This window comes from Coregonus clupeaformis, chromosome 30 (assembly GCF_020615455.1).
Source record: "Coregonus clupeaformis isolate EN_2021a chromosome 30, ASM2061545v1, whole genome shotgun sequence".
NCBI classification, from domain to species: Eukaryota; Metazoa; Chordata; class Actinopteri; order Salmoniformes; family Salmonidae; genus Coregonus; species Coregonus clupeaformis.
In genome coordinates this window covers 22,400,909-22,424,509 of record NC_059221.1, presented here as the reverse complement: position 1 = coordinate 22,424,509, position 23,601 = coordinate 22,400,909, and the positions used below count along the sequence as shown (strand labels likewise).

At 41.0% G+C, this 23,601-nt stretch overlaps 4 protein-coding genes across 5 annotated transcripts in view; 3 read left to right on the top strand and 1 right to left on the bottom strand.

Annotated features, from left to right (window-relative positions):
- LOC121545635 (FERM domain-containing protein 4B) overlaps positions 1 to 2,672 on the top strand; it is a 28,401-nt gene extending 25,729 nt beyond the window's left edge. Inside the window, exons 22-23 of one of the 2 annotated variants that reach the window (XM_041856347.2) lie at positions 771 to 895; positions 1,693 to 2,672. In XM_041856347.2, the coding sequence (XP_041712281.1) occupies positions 771 to 873 (103 nt within the window). In that variant the 3' untranslated portion in view covers positions 874 to 895; positions 1,693 to 2,672. The remainder of the gene's footprint in view (positions 1 to 770; positions 896 to 1,692) is intronic. The other variant, XM_041856348.2, reaches the window with a different exon arrangement.
- A 229-nt stretch (positions 2,673 to 2,901) lies between these two features.
- Positions 2,902 to 9,324, top strand: LOC121545636 (leiomodin-3-like). Its single transcript, XM_041856350.1, has 3 exons — positions 2,902 to 3,899; positions 4,036 to 5,742; positions 8,016 to 9,324. The coding sequence occupies exons 1-3, from the start codon at positions 3,447 to 3,449 to the stop codon at positions 8,067 to 8,069; spliced, it is 2,214 nt and encodes a 737-aa protein (XP_041712284.1). The 5' UTR covers positions 2,902 to 3,446; the 3' UTR covers positions 8,070 to 9,324.
- A 282-nt stretch (positions 9,325 to 9,606) lies between these two features.
- On the bottom strand, positions 9,607 to 12,013 carry LOC121545637 (PRA1 family protein 3). The gene is made up of 3 exons (XM_041856351.2): positions 11,762 to 12,013; positions 10,743 to 10,960; positions 9,607 to 10,222 (listed from the first exon to the last, which is right to left on the bottom strand). The coding sequence occupies exons 1-3, from the start codon at positions 11,938 to 11,940 to the stop codon at positions 10,044 to 10,046; spliced, it is 576 nt and encodes a 191-aa protein (XP_041712285.1). The 5' UTR covers positions 11,941 to 12,013; the 3' UTR covers positions 9,607 to 10,043.
- Positions 12,014 to 14,051: 2,038 nt separating this feature from the next.
- On the top strand, positions 14,052 to 18,476 carry LOC121545638 (NEDD8-activating enzyme E1 catalytic subunit). Its single transcript, XM_041856352.1, is given in 18 exon segments — positions 14,052 to 14,120; positions 14,221 to 14,259; positions 14,803 to 14,923; positions 15,007 to 15,087; positions 15,190 to 15,201; positions 15,203 to 15,273; positions 15,473 to 15,553; positions 15,693 to 15,736; positions 15,835 to 15,899; positions 15,991 to 16,146; positions 16,351 to 16,453; positions 16,645 to 16,758; positions 17,030 to 17,083; positions 17,216 to 17,252; positions 17,347 to 17,428; positions 17,589 to 17,689; positions 17,811 to 17,929; positions 18,039 to 18,476. Coding segments are annotated over 18 exon segments (1,389 nt in total). The 5' UTR covers positions 14,052 to 14,100; the 3' UTR covers positions 18,128 to 18,476.
- The last annotated feature ends 5,125 nt before the right edge of the window (positions 18,477 to 23,601 follow it).

The window sequence follows — 23,601 nt, the reverse complement described above, 5'->3', positions numbered from 1 at the left end:
GAGCCCTGAATGCTGATTGGTTGACAGCCGTGGTATATCACAGGTATGACAAAACATGTATTCTTACTGCTCTAATTTTGTTGGTAACCAGTTTATAATAGCAATAAGGCACCTCGAGGGTTTGTGGTATATGGCCAATATACAGTATCATGGCTATGGGCTGTATCCAGGCACTCTTGCGTCACGCATAAGAACAGCCCTTAGCCATGGTATATTGGCCGTATACCACACCCCCTCGGGCCTTATTGCTTAAATATAGAATTGACAACAGTACCACTAAGTATATGCTAAATCTTATAATTGGTTGTCTATGTCTGCTAATGTTTTCTCCTCCCCATACTCAATGGCAGGTCCTCTTGTGGATGTCACCTCTGTTCACTCTCTGTGTGTGCCTGTCACGATATTGAGCCTCAGGACCTCCCTAGCATTGTCACCACTTGCCACTATCCTTCCACTTGCTCTTACTCCTGCTGCATCCTCTCCTCTTCTCCACCTTCCTCCTCCTGTTCCTCCTGCTCGTCTCATGATTGGACAGGTCATTTTGGCTGCCAGATAGACATTTACAGAGATTAAAATGCTATCCTTATCTATGAACTGTCTTTGCTAGTAAGTGACATCATATGGCAGCATGTTCAGTTTGTTTGGTCTGTTGGTGTGAAACTAAACCCCAATAACGAAGTAATCTCTAATGAGTGTATATGAACTAGTGATCTTTTCACTTTCTTTCTCTCCTTTCACTAACTGTCTATCCTCAATCGTCATGTACATAGATTTCTCCCAGAATGCAATGTGTTGAAGAGGTCTGATACGATGCCAGTAGAGTCAGTAGAGGTGTTTGGTGCTGTGGCCAATAGCACTGAGGAAGACCATTAGGCAACTATTCAAACACAGAAGGGTGAGATGAGATGCAAATAGGCTGTCGTAGTGGTAAACCATTTCCATCAGTGCCACTGTTGTCAGTTTCCATCTGGGTCTCATCATTTGTCATATTGATCAATATACTGTAGCTCATTTAGTGGCGTCCACCACAGGTCAATCAGGGTGAAATCAATATGTAGACCATTCATTAAATGTACAGCCAGAGCAGTGGTAACACATACTGCCAAGGCCCAGTTGGCCACATTCCACTCCATTTCAGATACTTATAGCTCATGAATGGCAATGCCTTACCCGGTCGACCAAAGGTTTTGCCAAATTATCTTGCTCTTTGAGCAGGCTCACAAATTCAGCATGGACGCATGTGAAGTAAATGTTGTGTTCATTACATCCTGTAGCTAGAAACCACACTTTCACATTGTCTAGCTTCATATCCACAGTTAAAACACCACATCCTCCTCATAACTCATAGAACCAGTAGTAGAGTTGACCTACTTTTGCTTACCTCTCATTACTGTAAGTTGTGATCCATATTAAATGGAAAAGTCTAATTTAAAATGTTACATTCCTTATTTTATTGCATGACATGCTTGACAAGTTAGTAGCAGGTTTTCTTTTGTTGAATAGTCTTCTTTCTAATGACATATTATTTTCATAGTGTGTATCCATGGTTTGTTGTGTTCCATTTTCATGGCTCTAGATAATAATCACCAGCTGTTGCAGCATGCAGGGGGTTTGATGAAGTACTATGTTGTGCTACAGTATGGGAGACTTTTATATTGACCTTGTTTGTTTGTTTTCATCTCTTTATTACAGAAGAGTATACATGGATGGAAATTACATGGACATGCACTAAAGATAAGAGGACCAACAGGAACACTGGCACAATGACCCCAACACTGGAAGCACAGTTCTCTGGAAGGATACCAACTAACCTCTGGAAATACTGTATTATGACACTCTTGAATTACTCTCCCATGTGCCTTGGATTAGATGGAGATTGATATTATTCAGGAAGACATGGATGTGGTGATGTCACAAATGCAAGGTTTTGCTGATCTGGAAAACCAGCTTCATCATTGTGAATATTGTGAAGGATCTACAAACAGCATATCAAACCCTGGGATACCTTTGACCCAAATATATTACCCTATTGTATTATGACAAAAATAAGTCTTTAAAAAAGTTCTCATTGTCTTTATGATAATCAGTAAACTGTGTATTGAGAGTGTAGGAATAAGGAGTTAAAGCAGGATATCTCCAAAGTGTTGTGCCATACAGTACACACATAGCACTATTTAGTGAGCTACTCATTATAAAAGTTGTAAATCAACTTGAATATCTTTGTAAAACATTTAGGTATACATTTTGGAGTTACTATTCACAAAGTGTGATAACAAAAGAATAAACCAACCCTTCCTTACTGCAGTCTGTTCGTCCCAGGTTTGTCAGTAAATGGACTGATGCGCTCTCTCCTCTCCCAAGTATGAATCTGAATGTTGATATTGTTTAAAGATTATTCATATTTTCATTTTTGTGAATGTGTTAATGTGGTGTAAATTGCTTGCATGTGAACATAAACTTTTGATAAGCAGCTTTTTTGTATATTGTAAAAATATATGCCTTTGAATTAGATAACCCTAAAATAATGTTCCTTTATTGTTTTTCTTTATTGTATTTCTCTACATATTTGTACATTGTCCATGTATTGTTAGGCTTTGTCATCTCCTACTCTGAGTGAAATATCTCCCATTTGGATTTGGGACATCAATAAAAAAAAATATGTGTGAGACACATACAGCATGTGGTGTGACTTCCTTAGCCCTGGATGTGGTAAAGAAGACTAGATTTCTCCATTGGTGGGCGGCAGGTAGCCTAGCGGTTAGCGCGTTTTCGCCAGTAACTGATAGGTTGCTGGTTCAAATACCCGAGCTGACAAGGTAAAACATTTTTCGATGTGCCCTTAAGCTGTAAAACAACACATTGCACTGCACCTATCTGATGTATGTGACAATAAAACAAAAAACAAAAATTTGACATTCCCAGTGAGTGTATTGAGTGTAGTGACCCCCTACACAACAGATGATCTCTTCTGGTTTTACATCAGCTGTCAGTTGACGTGCACCACTTCAGGGAGATAAGATTACATTTTCCTGGAAGCTCTGGGGGATTGGGCGGAGCCCTGTGCGTAGTGGACCGTGGAATCCTTCCGAGGCCTGTAAAAAAACTGTCCACCTGTTACTGTCTATCGCCCCCTTTTCCTGTCTCCCAATCAACTGCCATGCTGAAAGATCATACAGCCTGTCCATCTGACTCAAGCTACTGAAAAAAGATCATGTTAGTATGTCTCTCCTGGCCCTCCTGCACCATAAATATCTTCCATGAGGTCCTATGTGTTTAATTTTAGACTTTGCCGGGGGCGTGAGCAGACCATTTACCAGCTGGAGACATAGCCAATAGCACTGGCAACTCAGCTCTAGAACTGTGTAGTCATTGTGGATATACTTTGTACCCTTTAGGTTGAAAATAAACTCTTGACAAAATTTTGTCAAGACGACTACTATACAGACATGTTCAGCCAAAGGGAGCGGGACATGGAGGACATACATGAGGAAGACATTGATGAAGATGATATCCTAGCCAGCTTGTCTCCTGAGGAGCTTCAAGAACTCCAGAAAGAGATGGATGTTTTAGCGCCAGACGAGAGAGTACCGCTTGGTCAGAGACAGAAGGACCAGAAGAAAGAGAAGCCATCCGCCGACTCTGATGATGAAGAAGACATTGATGAAGATGATATCCTGGCAAACTTGTCTCCTGAGGAGCTCAAAGAGCTCCAGAAAGAGATGGATGTTATAGCCCCAGATGAGAGGGTACCTGTGGGTCAGAGGCAGAAGAGCCAGACAGAGAAGGTGCCCACAGGTTCGTTTGACCACAGGGGCCTGGTGGATTATCTATACTGGGAGAAGGAGTCCAAACGCATGCTGGAGGAGGAGAGGGTCCCCGTCACTCTACTGCCCAGTAAGGTAAGAGACTATAGTCAATGGTCAATATATTGTCGCTATAGTCTTCAATATATCATACATCATACAGTATACCACTTTAACTGTACGTTCTACAAGGCTACGTTTATTAAATGATTGTACTACTTGTCTTCATCAGAAAACTATGGAAGAGGACGCTGAACAGAAAGAAAACGCTGAAGACGTGGAGATTGTGTATGAGGTGATAGAAGAAATCATTGAGGTGGAAGCTACAGACTGTGTTGAAGGAGAGGAAGTGATAGAGGAGATTATAGAGGAAATGATTGTGGAGGAGGAGGAAGAGGATGTGAAGAAGGAGGAAGAGGAGGAGGAGAAAAAGGACATAGCCGTAAAATATGAAAGGGTCATAGAAAAACATGAACATCCAGTGAATGAGCGTCTAAAAGAGTCATCAGATGATAACAGCACTAACACTGTAAACACTACCAGTCCCCTGCAACCCCCACCAGAGTTCGCAGACATGAAAGAAGAGAAAGAGATTGAGAGAACAGAGCAAAAGAGCACATCACAAATACCTGAGAAAGTCAAAAGTAACACTACAGATGCTCCCGCTCCTGAAGTAATAGAGATGACTCCAGAGGAGAAGAGGGCCTGTTTTGTTCCAGAGAAAGAAGTGAGGGTAATTAACAAGCTAAATATTCCAAAGCTGGCTCTTGGTGGGGGGCTTGGTGGCCTTGGTGGGGCCAAGAAGACATCAAGGCCCTCAGGGAATGAGACAAACCTGGACACCACTCTGGATAAGATACGCAACAACAACCCCGCTATCACAGACGTAAACCTGAACAACATAGAAAACATTCCTAAAGAAATGCTAATAGAATACGTTGATGCCTTAAAGAAGAACAAACACGTCAAGACCTTCAGCATAGCCAACACCGGCGCAGACGAAAACATCGCCTTCACCCTGGCCAACATGCTGAGAGAGAACCGTAGCATCACCACCCTGAACATAGAGTCAAACTTCATAACAGGGAAAGGCATCATCGCCATTATCCGCTGCCTACAGTTCAACGAGACGCTCACAGAGCTCCGCTTCCACAACCAGAGACACATGCTGGGCCACCACGCGGAGATGGAGGTGTCACGCCTGCTCAAGGCCAACAACACCCTCCTGAAGATGGGCTACCACTTTGAGCAGGCGGGCCCCAGGATGGTGGTGACCAACCTGCTGACCAGAAACCTGGACCGCCAGAGACAGCAGAGGAAAGAGGAGCAGAGCAAGCAGCAGCAGAAGCAGCAGAAGGAGGTGTTTGAGATGTATGAACGGGCTCTGAACCTGCCCCCGGGGCTGCTGGCGATGCTGGGCTACGTCCCTCCTGAAATCGCGGCCCTCATGCCGCAGCTTCCCAAGGGTCCCCAGGGTCCCATGGAACCCAAACCAGAGCCCTCCTCCAGATTCCAGCAGAACAGCCCTCTACAGCAGCCACAAAAGCAGCAGAACACGTCTCCACAGTATCAACACAAGCAGCTTAAACACATGCAGCGCAACCCCATTCCACAACAACCCCCCAGCACGGACTCCTCTGGTAACCTTCTGAAGGACATCCAGCTGAAGAGGACCCCCAAAAAGCGTGACCCTTTCCTGGACATAGATCCTAGGGAGGACAGGAGAGCAGAGAGGCCGAATGTCCTGCTCAAGAAGACATCAGGAAAAGAGAGGGACACAGGCGTTGATGAGATGGTAGAACTGAAGGCCACTCTGAAAGATGTGATGAAGACACTGAAGCCTGTCCCTCGGAGGCGGCAGCCGGCCAAGGTGGATGTGACACCCCGCGATGAACTGCTTAATGAGATCAAAAAGAGCAACGTGGCCTATCTCAAAGCCGTGAGTACAACTGATGATTCTCAGATTAGCACAGGGCCACGAACAGTCATATTGTTAGCTAACCTGATCTGACCAGCCGTCACATTGTTTATTTAGATGGCAGAAGTTGGTGGATTAGTGTTAGATCAAAAAAAATGTTTTAAAGATGCATTGTGGAACTGCCTTGAACTGGAGAGCCCTTACAGTCCAATCAAGCTTGTTAGCTTTAACCCATATTAGACACCAACTAGCAAATATGTACACTAGATTTATAGTTTGAAAGGGAGTGAACGTTATTTATAATAAGTGTTACATGGAGAAAATCGGACCTCTCTAAAATGGGTGGCCCTCCCTTCAGCAAAATATATTTGACCTAAACCCTCCCTGAACGCTTGAAATAAAAAACAAGTGACCCTCCCTTATACCCAAAATAATAATGAAAACAAAGTGGATAACAGAGAACATGTCTACCGTTTACTTCTTGGACAGACCTGAGCCTTAGCCTTATTCCAGTAAACATTATATTAAAAGCATTGCATTAATCTATCATCGTATTTGCAAGTCCGAGAAAAAATAGCCTTTTTTTAAATGTCATGTAATTCTAAGTAATTTTAGCATAATATTTTTGAATACCACACAAATTACAGAAATGACAGGCTAAGAATGGACAGAGAGATAGGCCTATGTGTTCATCTTATCATACTGTATTTCCCCAATGCCAAATCAGTGTGTCTTGTTTGCAACAAAACTGTCCCTGTTTGCAAATAATTAAATCTGAGACATCATTAGCAATCTGAGCATGGTACTTTCAAAAGTTAGGCCTACCTTTCCACCCAAGACAGAGTAGGCCTACTGACGCAGAAAAATGTAAGCTTTGACTGCTGACTACTCTTTTTCCGTGTGGCTAAACCCAACGAGTGAAGGTCATAAATGTCTGGGTTTAAACATCTTCTTTTGTACAGAAAGTGAATAGCTTAATCAATTGATAGTGACAGAATTAGATTACTTCCCAAAGTCAGCCTCTGAATGGCAAAGAAATGAAACAATGATATCCTCATATGCATCGGAGTCACGTCTTCCCAGGGTATTTTACAGCTTGTTTCTAGCATAAAGCATTGCGGACCAAAGCGCTGTTATATAACCGGATCCTTTTTATTTTCTTCTAAATCTTAAGCTAACAAGGGGTAGGCCTGTGCTTTTTGCCATTTTGTTTGATAAAAGGTAGGCCTATGGCATACCCTCTTATACCCCCTCAATTAAAGTATTGGTTTTTAATTTAACAGCCCTTCACTGACATGGAGGTAGGCTATTTAAAGAGTGCATGGTGGGTGGAGGAATGGACCTACAAATCTATGGATATAGCAGCCTACAGCCTAATTCCGTCTGTCAAACAGGTAGGCCTACCTCTTATTTCTTAAATAGGAAGAAATAGGCTCCAACACAAAACCCTCGTTGTTGGTAAAGTCTAATTAAAATGAAGAAGGTTGAAAGGAATTTGCCTACTTTCAGCACCATGAGCTGTCCATTTCCGATTGATTCTTCAAGTTAAAGCACCACAATGTAAATTACTCTAATCTGGTTTATTTGTGAGGTCAATAACTCTGATAAATACATCACAGGCAAGAAACATATTGTTTTTAATAAAATCAATTATAAAATTAATAATCTTCGCACTCTCCTCAAACTGAACAGAAATAGGCTAAAGGCTAGTCTGCTCGCAAGAAAGTGCATTGTTTGGACTATGCCTAATCAAAATATATTTTCGGAAGACGCCTTTGACTCTCCTGAACTGCCACTGTAGAACCTACACAGCACAGCCATTGGTTAGACAGCACACAAAAAAGTTTTTATCAGCAAGAGCAGAGCAGGCCGGGGCTCAAGGTTGGAAAGCCATTGCAGTGTGTAATGCTGCCTAGTTTTATTTACACCATCCCAGCAGCTATCTTGCTATCTGCTGGGAGCACAATTGATATTGTGCTCCCAGCAGAGAATCAGAGATGAGGGGTAGCATCGGGTACACATCGATATATAGCCTAATAAGCAACTAATTCTAAAGCAATGAGAAATATAGAAATGTAATTAATTACAAATTACATAATCCTCCCCTGGACTAGATTTAAAAAATACCAAACCCTCCCCTTGGCTGAAATTTTAAAAGCATGACCCTCCCCCATTTTCCTCCATGTAACTGTTCTGTAAATTTCGATCCATCCCTAATACCTCTGTGTATCCTCCACTGCCAATCAAAGCTTTCTCACAGCTGTTTCTGTTTGTGTAATGTATTGCTCCTACAGGTGCCACTCCCCAAAGAATTAGAATCAAGAGAAACCAGTCTCTTCAATCTCTGAGGAATCTACAATACCTTTATTCCTGTGTTAGTTCAACATCGCTGAGGAATCTACAATACCTTTATTCCTGTGTTTGTTCAACATGTGTTTAATCTCTTCCTTAACAATAATCTGCTTGCACTTGTAACACTAGTTTGCCTCAGTACTCCTATTCAGGCAGAACACCTTTTGTTCCTTGAGGTTTGGAAGAACTAGTATGGTATTTGGATATGAGTCTACAGCTGGTAAATGCACCATAGAATGTGCATAGTATAAGTAGTCTCAATTAATAATTATGTTTGTTTGTGGAAAATTCATTTACTTTGAACACTCCCAAATGAGTGCGGGCAAATCCATAATACATCATCTACTGATGACTTGGGTCTTTCATCTATGGGTTTTCAAAACCACTCTGGTGTCTGCTGTCCACTTCGCAATATTGATAGAGCTGAACCCCAGAATATAGAGTATAGGAGGCACCATGAAAACATTAGTCTTTTACTGTGTAAAACACTGTGGGTCAGTGGTCCAGAAGCTAGATTTCAAATCATACTTCATTGTTTCACGGAACAGTCCATCTTAACAAGTCATAATCCTAACGAGTGTTGACATTAAAAATCAGTGTACATACAAGATGTCTCATATGTAAATGTTTCCTTCATTAACATAGTTGACATAATTTGGATTACTTAAATTTTGTTTTATTATTATGGTGGAACACAGTGCTCTGCTTCCAATTCTGTAGTTACGTTATCACTACTCAATGGAAATACAAAAAACAGCAGTTATAACATCCTTATAATAGAACCTAGAACCATAATATTAGCGTGCACTCCTTTTTTCTGAAAGCAATTTGTCTAGATCCGATACAAGCTGTGATTCTCCATAATTCTTTGGAAGACTGCATCCGTGTGTACAAATAGCTCATAAAATCTTCATTAATTTAATTTAATCATTTTCATCTATTACTAATGGTGATCCCTGGAATTGGATAGGCTATTTATTAGGGCGGATTTATAATAAAATCTCCAAACATCTGCTACTGAGGGGGACATAATCAGAACCCCAATGCACAATCAAGCATTCATAATGTGTGTGATATTTAATAGTACATACTTTGGTGCCTTACACTGTGCTTTTTGTAATGCAAACATTTATGTTTTCTGTATGCTTTTTGCTGAATACACAAGTAGAGAAGATTCAATGAGACATGAAAGCACAATGTAAACATTTACAACATGACTACTTCAACTAATAAAGTTGCATTTGCCATTCATTTTCCCATATTGCATAGCCATGATCTGAGCATGTTAATCTCAAGCCCAACCCACAGGGTCTGAAGTAACCAGAGGGATATTATTGCGACTTGTCAATATGCAGTCACTGTTTCAGTGGATACAAGAGGAGCCCAGTGACACCAGTTCAGCATTAGGAGAGGAAATAGAGATATTTATCTTCTGAGGTAGCAAATAAATTGATTCTGATTGATTAAATTATTTGCTTAATATCTTTTTTTTTGGAACGATAACAAATCTAGATGCTATGCCACTGAACACAATTGTTTTAACGTGCAATAGTTATTGCATTCTGGCACGCAGCTTTATTTTGTCAAGTTCGACAGAGTAAAATGTGCCAGGATATGTATTGCAATTACATAATGACAACATGTGTATTGCGTGTTACTTTGAACATTAATGGGCAAATATACAGGTATGCTCATGCCTCATTTCATTGTGCAGAGTGCCTTCCCCAAACATATGATCCATACAGGACTGTACAAATCTTTCTGAAATGCTCTAAAGAAATCAGGTACTTTGACACAAAATGTATAAAGGTGTTCATTCAATATAACAAAATTGAGTGAGAATGACAAATAAGGAGAATGTGACACCACTGACATTATGCGGGGTAAAAATCAACGCTTGATTTTAGTGTTAAAGGAAAAAGCAAACCATGTTGAATTGAATGAGGGTGCCATTTTGGCTCTCTCCCCCCTCACTCCTTGTTTAGCTTGGACTCCAGGAAGTCCTGGATCTTGTTGATCTTCTCCTCCTGTTGGTCTAGCAGATCCAGGATGATGCCCATTGGGGACTTCTTCATGCCCACTCCCTCGATCTTATTCTCCAGCCTGTTCTTCATGTTGCGCAGCCTCAGAGATGCATGGACCAGGATCACTACAGGGAAGAAAGGCTGGATTAATTTCCTACCCGTTCACGATGTGCTACCCTCAATGGAGATCCCCATGGTAGCATTTTCCCATTCTGGCCGATGGAAACATGATGTGTGTGCCTTCATCTAAAATTATGCAGCTTCAACTGAGAAGGATAATTATTTTCTAGGTATATGTTATGAAATACAATGCACAGATAAGGTTAAGGAGAGGCATCTTTACTTTTCTCGTCAGAGATGCCGACTATATGATGTAAGCCAGTAAATGTAGTTGAGTATTGTGCAGACAGTACATAGCAACCAGTCAACACACGCAGGCAGCCACAGGACAGCCCTGGGAAGGGCTCCGTCACTGACTGACTGCCTCCTGATTCCCACCACAATGTGGCAGCTGTTGCCTGCACTCCTTTTCTCAGAACCACCAATTAACCAAAACATTTTAAGGTGGAGAACCACACACATTCTCCATATTGAACCCATACAATGAGTCAGAATGAGTGGTTGAAAAAACAGTTCGCGACTCACACAGCAAGGGAAAAGTAATTCCAAAGATGAAGACCATCACTCCACCACATAGTGACAGCAGGAAGTAGCTTGTTCCCATGACAGCGATGACAAACAGGGTGGGGTTCTTCTTCTTGAAGTTCTTGATGAAATTCTTGTTCTCTCCCGCCCACACCGAAACCATGAAGACCAGAGAAACCACTGCCCCTCCCAGAAACATGCCAAGAGGGTTCAGAAATCTACACAGACGGGAAACATATTACACAAAACATCTATATCCACTCAAATGCTGTATGGCAATAAAAAACAATAATTGTGCATCTGTAAAACACAATACAAGAAATTAACAGCACAACCTGGTGACTGGAATAAGATCAACACCTTTCCTTAAATTATTTTAGCCATTTTCATAAATAATCTGAGAGCTTTCAAACTACTGTAGCTGCAATTTAGGAATTAGGATACATACAAAACTGCTCCTTGGGTATTTTATCGGGTATTATCAGTACACTTCTACATTGTACATGCAGTGTGTGGCTGAGATAAGGACCCAAATGCTGGGACAACTTGTAGCATTCATGTGTTGTCAGCCAAGTAAGCTAAAGAAACTATTCATATAAAAAATATTTTTTTTAAATTATGGAAACCCATCTCTGTCCAATCGTTATTTCTAAATATAAGGTACTCAAATACTCAACCACCTAGTAATTATGTTCACCGTGTGAACCATTCACACAGTCGCAGGCAGCTGATGCAGGAAAAGTGGAGCAAATAGCTACATTTGTTTTTAGCAGGCCAGCTAGTACCAGACTCCATTCCAATTCCATCACATTATGACTGCATCTCTTATTTCGTCGTTGCAGTTGTGTGAGGAGAATATGAAAAGATAGGGAAATCTTGCTCACTGCTATAAATAAATGCCCGTGCATGACAATTACGTAGCCATGACTTGGTGTGGATTGGACTGCAGGCTAATCAAATCAAATAGTTAGCAGCTGGGTGGGAAATGCTAGCAAGCTCGCGCTGTCATGCTGACTTACCCCACGATCAGGAAAACCACGATGGCCACTGCGAAGTAATTGGTCTGATAGTATAACAAGTTGCTGATTACCCTGTTGTTCCATTTAGTTAAATCTCCGAAATCGGGTTTGGCAAAACGATCAGCTCCTGGGAAGAAGTCATCCCATGGTCTGAGCGGTGCAAGCTCCATCCTTGCCATTTCCGAGTTCACTGCTCAAATATTTTTTGACACATCAGCTGACCAGTAAAACCAAAGAGACTAGCTACCAAAGTAATTTATAGGATGTGCTCCCCCAGAGAGGAAGAGGCGAAGCGAGAAGGTTTACTCCGCTACAAATCTGTTCACGAAAATAAGACCACGAATTGAGGAACTTTTGTATGGGGGTCAATATGTGTCAAATTTGGTCAACCAAAACGTGAGGCTTATTTGATCGAATAGAAATTTCGTAATGGTTAGGTTCAGCGGTGTCGTGGAGGGTATACACACTTATTTTTCCGTGGGCATTGCTTATACTCACTTCTTAATACCCACTGATACGTACCAAAGTACTGTAGTGGAGGTATTCGCCATTTCAATTAATAAGGCTGATGGAACAGATCAGAATATTTAGTTTATAATTTTGCTAAAATATTATTTCTTCACATTTTATGTGCAGCAATGTACAGACGGCTGTAGACCTTCGCGTGAATGTTTCAGAATTCTATTTGCAGGAAAACGCCGTTCTAAAATGGACAGAGATGGAAATATCCGACAGAAATTTAGAAAGAGGGGGGATTGAAATATGCAACAACTGTCATGAGTTGCTAATATGACTACGATAATGCCTTTGTCTGCTTAACAATGATAGAAAGTCAAAAGAAAATCAATAGAACGGGAGAAAGCATATGAGTAAGTCTTTAATCAAAATAATTGCCTCCACGTTTATATGGTGTGATTTTGCCCACAGTCTACTTTCAAGTAAGGTAAGACATACCTCATAATATGAAGTAAAACGTTCAGGTTTCAAACAATTAAGGAATATAAAAAAAATATAGCTATGCTAATGATAGGCCTAACCATCTTCTGGTAGATGGAAAGGCGTCCCCAAAAACCTTCACTATTAAATGTTAACTACAGTAGCTACAAAGTAGCCGTTGCCTACTTGTCATCATGATTATTTGCATCAATCCAGTTTCAAACAAACTCATGTGCTACAGAAACACTGCTAATCAAACAACAGTGCTAGGTGCCTGCACACTTGGATTAAAGGGTAACTACACAAAAAAAAATCTAAATTTCTTAGAATTTTCCCAGACCTCAAAAGTGGCCTCCTGATGTGGATTAAGCATTATTTTGGATTTTAAACATACAGTTTTGTTGTTTTTCTGTTAAAGTGTGACTTTGAGTGTGTGAATGTGAAAAATGAGGAAAAATCTAAAACCTGTGAATTTCTTACATTTATCTGTTTCAATGGTAGGGTTACTATTAGCCCACTTGCATGGTACAGCTTGGGTTGGCCTGACTGTGAAAAACCAATATGGGATATATAATTTTAGGTAATATGTCACTGTTTCGTTTCTTTTTTTTATCACACAGGGCGCCTTTCCTTCGTGTGGCGTTTGGAAAAATGTGAGTATACTCACTTCTCCAGGCATCACTACACCACCGGTTAGGTTGTTACAAATGCCCTGATATAAGTGGGATTTCGGCAACTTTGGAAAAAAACTACTTTATATCGGAGTTGTGCCTGTTGTTCACATGCGTATCTGCCCTCTCGTTGGCTAGAATGGTCCCACCTGATCTTGCCTGCTTTCCATCTTTGAGGACATTTATTTCCATTGTTAGAGCAGTCACTCGACTATCTTGTCAATATAATAGAACATCTTTGGGTCGGCTCTGGTTCTCGTCAGTTCAGCTTCTCGCGAGAGTAAGACAAGCGCAGTAATGTTGATGGAAATCACAATTGCGCTGTGCTGCACATAATGCGCAGAACATCTTTCATGTACGGTCATTGCAAATCCCTATATACTTTGTACATTTTGGGCACATATGCTAACATTTCAGTGCCAGAAATATGTGAGAGAAAGGGAGCGATTGTTATTAGATTAAGTGAACTGCTGGGGAAATCTTCAGGGGATGTAGTATTTAATTAAATATTTCGTTTCCTTAGGGAGACGAGATTTTTGGGTAGGATTTAGACTTTCACAGTGAAGGTCTAAATCTGGTCCACACTCCAGTCCAGTTGGTGGCGGTAATGCACCTTAAAGTTGGTTGCCAACCGCCATATAAAATCAACAGAAGAAGAAGAACATGCGCTAACGCAGGTTTGATTTTCGTGAATATACAGTACGGCCAGTGAGGACATGGAACCTTGAAAGTATGGCGGATGCTGAGGAGCCGTAAGTACAAAAAATGATATTTATTGTAGCTAGCTGACAGAATCGACATTATGCTGCTGTAAAACAAGCATTGAACCTTCTTTTATTCTCTCCTCTTTAGGGAGAAGAAAAGAAGGAAAATAGAGGAGCTGACTGAGAAGTTAGTGACGAAATGCTTGAAACTGGCAGCAGGTTTGAGTTGCACAGTTAGTTAGTGAGCTAGCTAACTAGCCTGTTAGCATGGAGTGTTGAAATTCATTCGTTCAACAATTTCACACAGCTAGCTATGGAAATTGGCCCAATTCGAGTAGATAACGAGCTAATTCTAACAACCGGGCAAAGGAACAGGCCTAGTCGAAGTGTGCCCAATGCAATATCAAAGAGAACCAGTTAACCGTAGCTAATATGGTATCTAGCTAACGTTAGTTAGCGAACGTTAATATAATAGGGAGCTAACGTTAGCTAGCTAGTTAGCAGTAACAGCAGCATCTGGTGTCTGACTTTTCACATATAGAATGATTGATTAACGTTAGCTATACTAGGGAAATCATCCTGATGTTAATTTACATGCTACAGACTTATATTTATCTACCTAGCTAGCCATCTAGTTTTGACTCATCATCACACTTGTCATAAAGGTTTGTGTGATTGCTGGTTGATATGTGCAGCAGAGCACCTTCTGTTCTGTGTTTTCTGTGTGCAGAATGGCTGTAGATGGGGGACACAGGGACAGTGGAGATTGGGATGGCCGATGGAACCATGTGAAGAAGTTTCTGGAGAGACCCGGCCCATTCACTCATCCTGACTTTGAGCCAAGCATTGAGGTAAGGAATTAGATAATAACATTTCTTTTTATTTAGGGGATAGAGAAAAGCAATCACCACACCAACTCTGATGTTCCTTTCAGTCCCTTGGGTTCTTATTGGAGACATGCAAAATCCTGGTCATTGGAGCTGGAGGACTTGGGTGTGAGCTGCTCAAAAATCTGGTATGAGAGATAATGTCCAGCTTCCAGGTGCACATTTTGTTGTTATCTTGTTCTATTTCTACTCAGTATTTTAATATGTGGTTTTGCCTTGTTCTGATCTAGGCCCTGTCAGGTTTTTCGTCACATTCATGTTGTTGACATGGATACCATCGATATCTCCAACCTCAACAGGCAGTTCCTTTTCAGGTTTGGCTCGCCTTCCCCACCTCCCATGGCCATTACTCTATTAATAACAACCTTAGTGTGTTCACGGTTGAAAGAAGCAACATACTGAAAGTGTCTTAAGTTTACTTTTCAACACACACCTCAATCAATCAAATGTATTTATAAAGCCCTTTTTACATCAGCAGATGTCACAAAGTGCTAACCTGTATACCCTGTTTAGGCCCAAAGATGTTGGACATCCAAAAGCAGATGTGGCTGCTGACTTTGTCAATAATCGAATCCCTGGATGCAAAGTCGTCCCGTATCCTTTGCAACTGACGTGCAGAATAGTGGAGTGTAGGCTTACCCCATACAAATTACTGCATTACTAAGCTTGAGCATGTGAAGTACTATAAGTACTATATTTTCTATTATTTTTCTTTAATTAATATTCTGCTTAGACACTTCAACAAAATCCAGGACTTTGATGAATCTTTCTACAGACGTAAGTGCAAACTTTGTTTACATTATGGTGTTTTCAAAAAACATTTGTACCTAATAACAATGGCTCTGACACTTTTTTTTTCTCTCTTATATTTGTAGAATTCCACATTATTGTTTGTGGATTAGATTCTATCATCGCCAGGCGTTGGATGAATGGCATGCTGGTATGTATGTCTGAATATGAACTATAGGCTATGTGGATTGTGTGTGTATGTAAAATGTGAGATCACCCCATTTCCCCCCAATCATTTACAGATATCCCTTCTGAGCTATGAGGATGGTGTTCTGGACCCCAGTTCCATCATCCCCCTCATTGACGGTGGGACGGAGGGTTTCAAAGGCAATGCTCGGGTCATTCTGCCTGGCATGACTGCATGCATCGACTGCACCCTGGAGCTCTACCCACCACAGGTGCTCCAAGCTCTCTCAGACCTGCCAAATATAACTGCTATTTTCAGTGTACTACTTCAGTAGCCCACTACTTCTTTGTTAAGTTGGACAGTGATTTGTGTACTGCAGCCATTTTTGTGTTATTTATCAGTGACAGCTTTGGTGTATGTGTTCAATTGTATGTGTGTTGTATAGCCTAATGTGTTGTATTATTTTGGTCCATAGATTAATTTCCCCATGTGCACCATTGCGTCTATGCCGCGGTTGCCAGAGCATTGCGTTGAGTATGTCAGAATGCTACAGTGGCCCAAAGACAAGCCTTTTGGAGGTATGTCCATGAATAACACTTCTCATTGTCACATATCACAACTTGATTGCAATCAAAAAGGGCAGCAAGTTATTATGCTGTATTACTCACTGTATCCTTAGGTGGCCATAATCCCTTCATAACACCATCATAAAGATCAACATAATATATATAATGGCAGATAATGACACATGCTCATGTCTGTCCCTCAGATGGTGTTGGTTTGGATGGGGATAACCCTGAGCACATCCAGTGGGTGTTCCAGAGGGCCCAGGAGAGAGCTGCTGACTACAGCATCACAGGAGTCACATACAGACTCACACAAGGTGAGGAGCACCATACTGTAAACCCTGTCCTGCATAGATGGTAAAACTCTCATGCTATATCAGCTTTTAGCTATACATACTGTATAGTACAAGCAACATTTGGGGTAAGTTCCTTTTTCAATGAAGATGGGAAAAATATATATATATATAGGCCTATTACAATTCTAAGTTGAAATTGTATTAACCCCAACTCCCCCACTTACAAGTATTGGTTGCAAAAATCTGCGAACAGTGTGGAGTTAGATTTCTTTTCACATGGTTTTTGCCTCAGGCGTCGTGAAGAGGATCATCCCTGCTGTGGCGTCAACGAATGCTGTAATAGCTGGTAGGAAACCCTTATGGACTGTCAATTTTTGTTAGGGGGTCATTGTGTTTTATCTTGATGGATCCCGACTTGATTACAAGTAGCTACTTCAGTACATTTCAGTTAGTGTAACTTATTTCACTTTTTTTGTAGCTGCCTGCTCCACTGAAGTTTTTAAAATAGCTTCAAGGTCAGTACTATGAATGAATCATCCCATCACTGTAGAGAAAAGTTCTGTTTCATACTAGATATCAAATTCATATGACTTTTCTCTGACTTTGCAGCGCTTATATTCCACTGAATAATTATCTGGTATTTAATGATGTGGACGGACTGTACACCTACACCTTTGAGGCAGAGCGAAAGGTTAGTAATGTCTCGGTAGTACCCAGAGTATCCTAAATGGATATATATTTGCCCATTTTATTAAGGAGAACTGTACCAATGTTACTGACAGTGCTATTGACACAAGGCTGTAAAGGGATGGTGTGGTGTCAGGCCTTCATGCTCTTGTTTGGTCTGACAGGAGAACTGCTCAGCTTGTAGCCAGGTGCCCCAGGATCTACAGTTTCCACCCTCTGCCAAGCTACAGGAGGTCTTGGAGTACCTGACAGAGAATGCCTCCCTGTGAGTACATCTGCTAGTAACCAGATTGACTGATATTGATGTCTGTCATGTTTTTTATGGTTACTGAAAAGTGTAAATGTGAAGTTATCATTTTTAACTTTAAAACATTATTGTTTTCCAGACAAATGAAGTCCCCAGCCATCACAGCAACCCTGGAAGGGAAAAATAAGACACTATATTTACAAACTGTAGCTTCAATTGAAGAAAGAACTAGACCAAACCTTTGCAAAACCTTGAAAGGTAAGATGTTTTTTTTTTTCTTCAAATATGTGCATGGTATGTGTATGGTAGACTATATAAAGCTATGTGTTTGTTTCGGCCATCTTGTAAATGTAATGTGTTGTTGCAGAACTGGGATTGTCTGATGGACAGGAACTAGCAGTGGCAGATATCACCACCCCTCAGACTGTCCTCTTCAAGCTGAAACTCACCTCTTAAACCCATCAAAGTACACATACAGAATCCATTAAGACTTCTGACAACCTTTGGGGAAAAAATGGCAAATGATACAGCTTGGTATTGTTTTAATATATTTGAGACTGATAATGTATATAAGATCCATTTTCTCTCTTGTATTGGCCCATTATGGGGGGTAGTGTGGAAGGTCAACAGCTTTATATCACTACAGTGTAATCAGTCTGTGAACATTTTCCTTTAACAATGTTGTTTTACTTCTCAATGTTTGCTCCAAATGGCTGTCTTCTTTCCCCCACTTAAATAGCAGTAGTTTCTCCTTATATACGTAATAATGACAACTGTGCTGCAATAAAGTGTTTTGTTAATGAAAGTTGGTGCAAAGTGGGTTTCCTTAGTCTGTGCACTAGATGTTCTTTTTTTTCACCTTTATTTAACCAGGTAAGCCAGTTGAGAACAAGTTCTCATTTACAACTGCGACCTGGCCAAGATAAAGCAAAGCAGTGCAATTTAAAAACAACAACAACACAGTTACATATGGAATAAACAAAACGTACAGTCAATAACACAATATAAAATCTATATACAGTGTGTGCAAATGTAGTACGTTTTATGGAGGTAAGGCAATAAATAGGCCATAGTGCAAAATAATTACAATTTAGTATTAACACTGGAGTGATAGATGTGCAGAAGATGATGCGCAAATAGAGATACTGGGGTGCAAATGAGCAAAATAAATAACAATATGGGGATGAGGTAGTTGGGTGGGCTAATTACAGATGGGCTGTGTATAGGTGCAGTGATCGGTAAGCTGCTCTGACAACTGATGCTTAAAGTTAATGAGGGAGATAAGAGTCTCTAGCTTCAGAGATTTTTGCAGTTCGTTCCAGTCATTTGCAGCAGAGAACTGGAAGGAATGGCGGCCAAAGGAGGTGTTGGCTTTGGGGATGACCAGTGAGATATACTTGCTGGAACGCATACTTACTACGGGTGGGTGTTGCTATGGTGACCAATGATCTAAGATAAGGCAGGGATTTGCCTAGAAGTGATTTCTAGATGACCTGGAGCCAGTGGGTTTGGCAACGAATATATAGTGAGGGCCAGCCAACGAGAGCGTACAGGTCACCATGGTGGGTAGTATATGGGGCTTTGGTGACAAAATGGATGGCACTGTGATAGACTACATCCAATTTGCTGAGTAGAGTGTTGGAAGCTATTTTGTAAATGACATTGCTGAAGTAAAGGATCGGTAGGATAGTCAGTTTTACGAGGGCATGTTTAGCAGCATGAGTGAAGGAGGCTTTGTTGCGAAATAGGAAGCCGATTCTAGATTTAACTTTGGATAGGAGATGCTTAATGTCAGTCTGGAAGAAGAGTTTATGGTCTAACCAGACACCTAGGTATTTGTAGTTGTCCACATATTCTAAGTCAGACCCGCCGAGAGTAGTGATTATAGGCGGGCGGGTGCATGCAGCGTTCGATTTGAAGAGCATGCATTTACTTTTACTAGCGTTTAAGAGCAGTTGGAGGCCACGGAAGGAGTGTTGTATGGCACTGAAGCTTGTTTGGAGGTTTGTTAACACAGTGTCCAATGAAGGGCCAGATGTATACAAAATGGTGTCATCTGCGTAGAGGTGGATCTGAGAGTCACCAGCAGCAAGAGCGACATCATTGATATACACAGAGAATAGAGTCGGCCCGAGAATTGAACCCTGTGGCACCCCCATAGAGACTGCCAGAGGTCCAGACAACAGGCCCTCAGATTTGACACATTGAACTGAGAAGTAGTTGGTGAACCAGGCGAGGCAGTCATTTGAGAAACCAAGGCTATTTAGTCTGCCAATAAGAATGCAGTGATTGACAGAGTCAAAAGCTTTGGCCAGGTTGATGAAGACGGCAGCACAGTACTGTATTTTATCGATCGCGGTTATTGTATCGTTTAGGACCTTGAGCGTGGCTGAGGTACACCCATGACAAGCTCGGAAACCAGATTGCATAGTGGAGAAGGTACGTTGGGATTTGAAATGGTCGGTGATCTGTTTGTTAACTTGGCTTTCAAATACTTTCCAAATGCAGGGTAGGATGGATATAGGTCTGTAACAGTTTGGATCTAGAGTGTCACCCCCTTTGAAGAGAGGGATGACCGCGGCAGCTTTCCAATCTCTGGGGATCTCAGACGATACGAAAGAGAGGTTGAACAGGCTAGTAATAGGGGTTGCGACAATTTCAGCGGCTAATTTTAGAAAGAAAGGGTCCAGATTGTCTAGCCCAGCTGATTTGTAGGGGTCCAGATTTAGCAGCTCTTTCAGGACATCAGCTATCTGAATTTGGTTGAAGGAGAAGCGGTGGGGCATGGGCAAGTTGCAGCGGAGGGTGAAGAGCTGGTGGCCGAGGTAGGGGTAGCCAGGTGGAAAGCATGGCCTGCCGTAGCAAAATACTTATTGAAATTCTTGATTATCGTAGATTTATCGGTGGTGACAGTGTTTCCTAGCCTCAGTGCAGTGGGTAGCTTTTATTCTCCATGGACTTTACAGTGTCCCAAAACTTTTTGGAGTTAGTGCTACAGGATGCAGATGAATGATGGTGCTATACAACTAACACCACTAGATACCATAATTTTTATTACAGTCAGTGCTATCAGGGGTCCTTGTATGGAGCGAGATACCGTCCAAAAGGTTGAACGTACGCATCGTTAGGATCGTAAGAAAATCCATATGTAAATTGTTAGGATCGTAAGAAAAGCCATGCGTGAAACGTAAACATGAAATTTCATCTGTGAACATACAAACACCATGTTACGATTACGGACTAACATTTTACTCTTGAACAAATCGTGTTGTAATTCTGACGTACAATAATACCTTTCAGAGTTTTGGTAGGTTTATCTCACCAACAAAAAAAACGTACACAAAACGGCGTGTGAGGAGTGCTACGCGAACTAGCATAACACAGTATTTAAAAAAAACGGAAGTCAGGGAAACCGGAAAGAGGTATCTTGCATGTTTTCAAGTTAAGTCTCTATTACTCCTCAGTTGAGTTTACTTCACATTAGGTAGCTAATGTAATGGATTTGTTTGCCAGCGCAAGTCTAGATAGCACTAGCTGTATTATGCCTACAACAGTGAAGTTTCAGTCCGCATGGGCATCTCTCTGGGTGACGTGGACATCCCCATGCATGCACCTTATCAAAATATGACATTCAGTATTGCACCATCCCATTCCCTGGGCTCTGTCTTCAATCATAACCAGTAGTATCTACCAGGAATAATGAAACAATAATAATAGAATCTATGAATTATGTATGACCACTGGAGTCTTTGCCACTCAATATTTTTGTATAGAATATTTGGATATTTATTTCATCACTCAATCTTGCCAAAGCATATTCTGTAGGAGGGGTTAATATTAATTAAAAATTATTTGACATGATTTATATGAATCGGGTCATGAACATTGAAATTAACATGGGAGAGGTTAAACGTAGGCTAAGTCTGGCATAAGCTTACTCCCACACTTTACAATAACTATGTTGCAGTGGTCTTAGGTAGTCTCCATATAGGCTATTCCCTCCATCGCGACATTGCTGCCCAGTTGAAGAGCTTGTGATCGCCGTGCAGCACCACAGCACCATGTGCCTTCAGAAAAGCACCCCTCATCCTCAGAAGATGCCCTTCTGGAGGCATGCAGCCATAGAGCCATTATTCCCTCAGTATTTGATCCCCTGCTGATTTTGTACGTTTGCCCACTGACAAAGAAATGATCAGTCTATAATTTTAATGGTAGGTTTATTTGAACAGTGAGAGACAGAATAACAACAAAAAAATCCAGAAAAACACATGACAAAAATGTTATAAATTGATTTGCATTTTAATGAGGGAAATAAGTATTTGACCCCCTCTCAATCAGAAAGATTTCTGGCTCCCAGGTGTCTTTTATACAGGTAACGAGCTGAGATTAGGAGCACACTCTTAAAGGGAGTGCTCCTAATCTCAGCTTGTTACCTGTATAAAAGACAACTGTCCACAGAAGCAATCAATCAATCAGATTCCAAACTCTCCACCATGGCCAAGACCAAAGAGCTCTCCAAGGATGTCAGGGACAAGATTGTAGACCTACACAAGGCTGGAATGGGCTACAAGACCATCGCCAAGCAGCTTGGTGAGAAGGTGACAACAGTTGGTGTGATTATTCGCAAATGGAAGAAACACAAAATAACTGTCAATCTCCCTCGGCCTGGGGCTCCATGCAAGATCTCACCTCGTGGAGTTGCAATGATCATGAGAACGGCCTTCCCTCAGCCAGGGCATTGAAAATGGGTCATGGATGGGTATTCCAGCATGACAATTACCCAAAACACATGGCAAAGGCAACAAAGGAGTGACACAAGAAGAAGCACATTAAGGTACTGGAGTAGCCTAGCCAGTCTCCAGACCTTACTCCCATAGAAAATCTGTGGAGGGAGCTGAAGATTCGAGTTGCCAAACGTCAGGCTCGAAACCTTAATGACTTGGAGAAGATCTGCAAAGAGGAGTGGGACTAAATCCCTCCTGAGATGTGTGCAAACCTGGTGGCCAACTACAAGAAACATCTGACCTCTGTGATTGCCACCAAGTACTAAGTCATGTTTTGCAGAGGGGTCAAATACTTATTTCCCTCATTAAAATGCAAATCAATTTATAAAATTTTTGTCATGCGCTTTTCTGGATTTTTTTGTTGCTATTCTGTCTCTCACTGTTCAAATAAACCTACCATTAAAATTATAGACTGATCATGTCTTTGTCAGTGGGCAAACGTACAAAATCAGCAGGGGATCAAATACTTTTTTCCCTCACTGTATTTGCCTCCTAGCCAAATAAAGTGAAGATCAAGCATGATGCGTGCAACTCGTCATTCCAACATATTTGAACATTTAGTTCAGTCAGTCAGTATGTAATCCATTCAGTCATTTTTCTGAGTTGCAATAGGAACTAAATCAAAGAGAATAGAATGATCTTATCCATTTGTTTATTGAAATCCATGTGTGTATTCAAAATGATCAAAATTCTCAATCACTTTAATAATTCAATGTTTAATTTTTAGGCCTATCCAAATAAAAATAGGCGGCCTTCATCTTGTAGGCATTGCAATTTAGGCTATCATTTTGGGTACTAGTGTCTTGCAGAATAGTTTTAGAACTCTATTTGTGTTTTATAAAAAAAATTATTATAGGGCTCCCCTATAATGATAATAATAATATAATATAATATGCCATTTAGCAGACGCTTTTATCCAAAGCGACTTACAGTCATGCGTGCATACATTTTTCTTGTGTATGGGTGGTCCCGGGGAATCGAACCCACTACCTTGGCGTTACAAGCGCCGTGCTCTACCAGCTGAGCTATAGATGATCACCACAGTAGCCCCACGCAGCTATAAAAATAAATTATGCAATTATATGGCCATTAAATAACAAACAACAGCATTGCATATTTAGATAGCGGAATAGGCCTAGCCTAAAT

What these genes read in the sequence shown, in the direction of transcription:
- LOC121545636 (XM_041856350.1), top strand. Translation starts at nt 3,447, where the DNA reads ATGTTCAGCCAAAGGGAGCGGGACATGGAGGACATACATGAGGAAGAC. An exon ending in TCACTCTACTGCCCAGTAAG is followed by an intron (nt 3,900 to 4,035) that starts GTAAGAGACTAT and finishes TGTCTTCATCAG; the next exon opens with AAAACTATGGAAGAGGACGC. An exon ending in ACGTGGCCTATCTCAAAGCC is followed by an intron (nt 5,743 to 8,015) that starts GTGAGTACAACT and finishes TTGCTCCTACAG; the next exon opens with GTGCCACTCCCCAAAGAATT.
- LOC121545637 (XM_041856351.2), bottom strand. Translation starts at nt 11,940, where the DNA reads ATGGCAAGGATGGAGCTTGCACCGCTCAGACCATGGGATGACTTCTTC. An exon ending in GTGGTTTTCCTGATCGTGGG is followed by an intron (nt 10,961 to 11,761) that starts GTAAGTCAGCAT and finishes CCGTCTGTGTAG; the next exon opens with ATTTCTGAACCCTCTTGGCA. An exon ending in AATTACTTTTCCCTTGCTGT is followed by an intron (nt 10,223 to 10,742) that starts GTGAGTCGCGAA and finishes TCTTCCCTGTAG; the next exon opens with TGATCCTGGTCCATGCATCT.